Source organism: Hylobates moloch, unplaced genomic scaffold (genome assembly GCF_009828535.3).
Source record: "Hylobates moloch isolate HMO894 unplaced genomic scaffold, HMol_V3 SCAFFOLD_14, whole genome shotgun sequence".
In the NCBI taxonomy this organism is placed as follows: domain Eukaryota; kingdom Metazoa; phylum Chordata; class Mammalia; order Primates; family Hylobatidae; genus Hylobates; species Hylobates moloch.
This window is the reverse complement of record NW_026652289.1, coordinates 80,073,069-80,079,916: the sequence shown is the minus strand read 5'-3', so window position 1 is coordinate 80,079,916 and position 6,848 is coordinate 80,073,069. Positions and strand designations below refer to the sequence as shown.

At 37.5% G+C, this 6,848-nt stretch overlaps 1 protein-coding gene across 4 annotated transcripts in view; it reads right to left on the bottom strand.

Annotated features, from left to right (window-relative positions):
• Positions 1 to 4,761: 4,761 nt before the first annotated feature.
• Positions 4,762 to 6,848, bottom strand: part of KATNBL1 (katanin regulatory subunit B1 like 1) — an 85,099-nt gene continuing 83,012 nt past the window's right edge. For all 4 annotated transcript variants that reach the window (XM_058427734.1, XM_032175193.2, XM_032175194.2 and 1 more), the window contains one exon: positions 4,762 to 5,729. In XM_058427734.1, the coding sequence (XP_058283717.1) occupies positions 5,697 to 5,729 (33 nt within the window). In that variant the 3' untranslated portion in view covers positions 4,762 to 5,696. The remainder of the gene's footprint in view (positions 5,730 to 6,848) is intronic.

Genomic DNA, 6,848 nt, shown 5'->3' with positions numbered 1-6,848 from the left:
TAAACAATCACAAAATATTTTAATTAAAAAAATTAGAAGGAAAGAGTATTAATAATTTTCTGTTGATTTGCTTTGCCGCTTATTAACTTAATAAGTTAAAAAAATGGAAACTAGCTGGGTGCGGGGGCTCACGCCTGTAATCCCAGCACTTTAGGAGGCCAAGCGGGGCGGACCACGAGGTCAGAAGATCCAGGCCATCCTGGCTAACACGGTGAAATCCTGTCTCTACTAAAAAAATACAAGCCGGGCGTGGTGGTGGGCGCCTGTAGTCCCACCTACTCCGGCGGCTGAGGCAGGAGAATGGCGTGAACCCGGGAGGTGAAGCTTGCAGTGGGCCGAGATTGCGCCACCACACTCCAGCCTGGGAGACAGAGCCAGACTCCACCTCAAAAAAAGAAAAAAAAAGAAGAAAAAAAAGGAAACTATGCCAGACTAAAATCACCAATAACTTTTACGACTAATGTAGATAATATTTTTTTTTTTTGAAACGGAGTCTCGCTCTGTCGTCCAGGCTGGACTGCAGTGGTGCCATCTCGGCTCACTGCAACCTCAGCCTCCTGCCTCAGCTTCCCAAGTAGGTGGGACTACAGGCACGTGCCATCATGCCCGGCTAATCTTCTGTATTTTTAGTAGAGACAGGGTTTCACCATGTTAGCCAGGATGGTCTCAATCTCCTGACCTCGTGATCTGCCCACATCAGCCTCCCAAAGCGCCAGGATTACAGGCATGAGCCACAGCGCCCGACAGCTAATTCTACTCTTGACTCCTGGAAGAGTCAAATCCAGGCTCCACACTGCAGGTTTTGTGGATAAATGCAATAGAATAATTCTGGAAGCAAGTAATTATGGTGATTCAGTGTATTCCAGGACTCCCATGACAACTCTTTCTTACCCTAGAAAATGCTTTGCATTAACTCTTTGTACCTTTGGTGTAAATCCAGTGTCACAACTGTCCTGGCCAGGTCCAGGACATTTTTTAAACAAATCCTGGTTTAAATCTAAATGAAAATACAGAATATACTGTAAAGCTTAATAATCAACACCAATTCAACTGTATCTGGGGAGTGAATCCTTATCTGGACTCCTGGTATCTACCATCAGAAAACTTCTTAGTGCAGGGAGTAATAATTCTGTATATAAAAGAAATTATAACAAGCTTTGCTATGAAAAATGTATTGTCAGCTATGAGGCGGCCCTTTCATGAATTTTTTTTTTTTTTTTTTTTTTTTTTAGACAGAGTCTCGCCCCATCACCAGGCTGGAGTGCAGTGGCATGATCTCAGCTCAATGCAGCCTCCACCTCTTGGGTTCAAGCGATTCTCCTGCCTCAGCCTCTCAAGTAGCTGGGACTACAGGCACGCGCTACCACACCCTGCTAATTTTTGTATTTAGTAGAGACAGGGTTTCACCATGTTGGCCAGGATGGTCTTGATCTCTTGGCCTCATGATCCGCCCGCCTCGGCCTCCCAAAGTGCTGGGATTACAGGCATGAGCCACTGTGCCTTGGCCCCTTTCATGAAATTCCTAGTACACAGGAGCTATGTCTTTTTGTGTTTTATGACCAATTACAGTCTATAAAATACTATGGTATACATATTTTTTGTAGCTGTACTGAGATTTTATTGAAGTTTGATTTTAGGAGGTACTATTAAGTCAATTATTTGGCCCAGAGAAAATTATAGTATCTACATGTTTTAAATATAGCATTGAAAAATGGACTCAATATACTGGATATATGATATGCAGTACTTACTTTGTTACAGTTGGTGCTATTACTGAATCAATCAAGTAGATGAAAAATTAGAAGCATACGGTGTTCAGGGAGGGATAATTCTTTTTTTTGAGTAGGAGTTTTGCTCTTGTTGCCCAGGCTGGAGTGCAATGGCGCTATCTCAGCTCACTGCAACCTCTGCCTCCTGGGTTCAAGCGATTCACCTGCCTCAGCCTCCCGAGTAGCTGAGATTACAGGCATGCGCCACTACGTCTGGCTAATTTTGTATTTTTAGTAGAGACAACGTTTCTCCATGTTGGTCAGGCTGGTCTCGAACTCCCAACCTCAGGTGATTCACCTGCCTCGGCCTCCCAAAATGCTGGCATTACAGGCGTGAGCCACTGCACCTGGCGTGAATTTTTATTCTATAATCCTGTCATAGAATAAAAAAGGGGGGGGGATATAGTGTGTTGTAAAGTTTTATGACAATTTTTGTAGCTAGAAGTATTCGAAATTAAAGGAAAAAGAAAAACATAGAAGTAAATACCTACCAACATATGTCCAGTAATACTATTTCCATCTATGGTAATCCAGAAATAAAAGTCTATATTGAAAGATAAGAAGTAGTGTATCCAAATACATCACTGTAGTTGGGTCATTTTCTCCTAATTTAATTTTTTTCTATTTAAATAAACAAAGGCAACTGCATTACCACCTTGTTCCTAAATAAGAAGATAACTGGGAGTGACTGATGAAATTATTCACTTAAACCTTACTTTTTCAGAGTCCTTGACTAACTTAAGTAACTAAGTAAGCATTTAAATATGACTTCTATTATCAGCATTCAGTAGCTAATAATCATTACTCCAATTAGTTATCCATTAATATTAATTATATGAACAACTTGGCAAAATATAGAAATGTTCTAAGTTTGAGAAAACTACTGTTTCAAAGGTCAGAAACCTAGCTTTGAACCCACACAACTATGGTTAAGGTTAGGACATGATGTGTACCGAGTAAATTTAGAGGCATTAGGATTTAATTCCTCAGTAGCCCTTAGAGTTCAATGCTGGTATTTGTGATTCCCCCAAATGGACAGAATACTTACATCCCAATTCTCACATCTCAAGATTCATGTAAATAGTGCCAATTGCCTTTGAAATCACTGCCAAATATTAATTTTAAAAACCATCTAATGATACTTACTTCCTAACTTTTAACCATTATTCTCATCACGATCACTCATTACAAAACTCACCCACTTTGTCCCAAGTAGAAGCAAATTATCTGATAACCCTCTATCACCTCAATAAACTACCTGCCCCTATACTTGCAAAGTTAGCAAAGTCAAGCATAGAAAACCTAAGATAGAAGGACTAAGAAGGCATAGAGACCTTGGGTAGTCCCTCAGTTCTGTATACTCCTTAGTAGCACAGCAACAAATTAGCAACGACAGACAGTAATTGTCCTAATCTAGGTCAATATAACAGCCAAAACTTTGTAAGCACACTCTTTGGCTATTCCTGGAGATCAACACTGTTCTAATTAAAATGCTGTAGCATGAAAGGGCTTAATGGCAACAGAAGTGTTCAAAAATACTTACTTATCTAATATCATTTATCCAAGAATCTTAAAAATCACTTAATACTAATCAATTCAATAACTGAGAGAGGTAGGTATTAAGGAAACCGCAAAGGCCAAGAACAGAAATTAGGAGTATATGCTACTCAATAATCTTTCTCAGCTAAAAACTGCTGACTTATATAGCTCTGAGTATGTAAGATAAAGTATTATCTACATGCCTTCAAAAAACCTAAATTTAGGTATAAGTGTTACCAAGATAATACCTGTTCTTACTATATGTCATTTGTACTTAATTTTTCTGAAGTCTGATTTATTGAAGTTTGATTTTTGAAGATACTATTTAGTCAATGACCTGGCCCAGAGAAAAATGTGAAAAATATCTGATGTAATATTACTTAACACTTTGAAACTAAACATTACACAGTATTTTAGATATCTTATTTTGAATCTATTATTTTAAATGTTAGATTAAAAGTCTACAGTATCACATATACCCATTATTTGAGTAATCCTTCCATTTGAGGCAAAAGGTTTATGCTAAGCTATACATACCATCTTCCTGAATTTCTGAGATGGATACCTGAGGGAAGGTGCAATCGACAGCTATAAAAACATTTTGTGTGTATGTAAAGTTAATGAACCTACAAAAGCATCAAACTCCTGTCCACGGCCTCTTTAGCACCATACTCCAACCAAGTTAACTGGTTCAAACTGCTACGTAAGACAGTGATAACTACAGGAATAAGCACAAAGAAAGGTTATATTTTATCACGTTAAAGTTTCACAGAGATAACAGGTTTACAATTCAAATTCCCATGTCCTGGAAACTGGCCTCTTAAATAACTCACCTCTCAAATCACAGAAGTGCAATAATCTGAAATTATTCTAATCTAAAGACTTAAGGAAATAACCAATTATTACAATTCATGTTCACTGCGAGGAGTATCTAGCTATATAAAATACAGCTATACAAAACCAGAACTCAGTGAAACATAACTTTTTAGAGCAAGAAATCTGCTTGAGATTCGTATCAGTAGTCATTAAACGAGTAAATGCTAAAGGTTTACATTCCAGTGCTTGAAGGACTACTGCAGAGAAATTCAATTACTAAAAGCCTTTGATCAGATGCCTGTCAGGCATATTAAGGATGGGATGATGTGTGAACCACCAGCAGTGGTATTAAACCCCAATCATTTTCAAGACAAGTAAGATTTAGAGCTGTTAAGACATTCCAGAATTTGGTTCACTGACACTAAAAATGGTATTTTAAAAAAAGACCTCATACAGTCTGCTAGCGTATCATACTAGCCATTAGAGGAGGTAGTGACACAAAGTGTTGGAATTTAAAATACAAGATCAGCATTAACTGTAAACCATTCTAAATCACTGTATGTAACTCTTTAAAACATATGTAGTGAAAAAGAATTAGAATTCATATAAAATCAGAATTTAAAAAAGCAAAAAATAGAAATATTTAGTGAATTTACTCAAATGAAGGAAGTTTAAATGATACAGGAATGAAAAATATTAGAAATCTATGTACAATAAAAAGTAAATATAAATTAGCCAAGTCCATGGACATTTCCAGTTAAACATTCATACAAAAACATATTCACCTTTTTCCTTAGATAGGGATAACACATACATACATGACATGATGATTCTGGCAAAAAATATCAGAGATACTAAAACTATTCTCAAGTTTTAAAAATGGTGCAGAGAGTGTTTCAAGAACATTCTACAAGAATGTAAACCCCTGATTTAATTCCATGATTTTATCATGCCAGAAGCATGGTTGGTTTTAGTTTTTTAAAACAGATATTCGTATAACACATTGGCTTATTAATAATTAAGGCATTTTACATACACAGTATCTCAGTGTGAACAAAAAATGTTTAATATTGATTTTTTTCATGTTTTAAACTTTCAGTCTTTTCAACATAAGAAAATAGCTGCACACATTTAAGTGTTTTTTTTTTTTTTAATAAAACACAATCTTAAAAAAGTTAATGATGATTGGTCTTGGTGGTTCCTAGTGGTAAGTCCTGTCTTATTTTTTCACATAGTATAAATTATATTTTTATGCAGGATTGCATTAAAATCCAGTAGTTCTTAATGTTACCAAATAACCACATAACTCCCAAATGCAGCAAAGTTGAACAATCTTCATAGTGCACTTTCACCTCAATGAAATTGAAGCTGCTCCTTTTGGATATTTTTCCACTTCAATGTGAAGCAGATTGTTGGGATTTCATTAGTGGTTTCATTATGTGGCTTTTTAAAAGAAAAAATAGTTTTGATTTCTTCCGCAGTTCAGTTCTCAGATGAGACTTTTTTTTTTTGTAAATTATACAGTTCAGGGATGTTTTGAAAAACCAAATGCTCTTTAGTAGATGAAATCTCTCAATGTAACTGTAATAAATAAGCATCTACATCCTTAGAAGATAAAACAAAAACATTTCATTAGACAGTACAGTAAATACAAACATAAACAATCCATTTTTTGTTGCTGTTGCTTAATTTGCCTTAGTTTCCTTTCGCAACCTTTTGAGGGTAAAAGACATGTCTTGTTCAGTGCTTTTATCTGCATTTGTTCAGCACAGGGCCTGGCACATAGTATGTGCTCAATACATATTTGCTAAGTGCTAAATGAATGTGTTGGTTCCTATGCTCAAACAACTCTGCTTTCATAGCTAACATTCACAGAAATTCTATCAGTGCTGTTAACTATCAATGCTATATCCACTTAAGCCCAGCTTGACAATAGCCTCTTTCAATTTCTTTCTTTTTATTGAGACAGAGTCTTGCTCTGTCACCAGGCTGGAGTGCAGTGGTGTGATCTCAGCTCTCTGCAACCTCCACCTGCAGGGTTCAAGTGATTCTCCTGCCTCAGCCTCCCCAGTAGCTGGGACTACGGGTGTGCACCACCATGCCTCGCTAATTTTTTGTATTTTAGTAGAGATGGGGTTTCAACCACGTTGGCCGGGATGGTCTCGATCTCCTGAGCTCGTGATCTGCCCACCTTGGCCTCCCAAAGTACTGGGATTACAGGCATGAGCCACCTTGCCTGGCCCTCTTCTTTCAATTTCTATACTCAAAAAATTACAAATTAATTGATAGTTTAATTTTGTAATAAAGTCTCATCATAAGGAACTTCGCATTGAACTTTTAATCAGTCGATATTGTCCTCAATAATAAATGGTACCTTAAAGTCACATTCACAATAAAGCTTCTCCCTTTGTAAAAAACTGATTGTGGCCGGGTGTGGTGGCTCCCGCCTGTAATCCCATTACTTTGGGAGGGGGAGGTGGGTGGGTCACTTGAGGTCAGGAGTTCGAAATCAGCCTGGCCAATGTGGTGAAATCCCGTCTTTACTAAAAATACAAAAATTAGCCAGGCATGTGTGTAATCCCAGCTGTTCGGGAGGCTGAGGCAGGAGAATCACTTGAACCCAGGAGGTGGAGGTTGCAGTGAGCCGAGCTTGCGCCACTGCACTCCAGCCTGGGCGACAGAGCAAGATTCAGTCTCAAAAAAAAAAAAAAAAAAAAAAAAAAA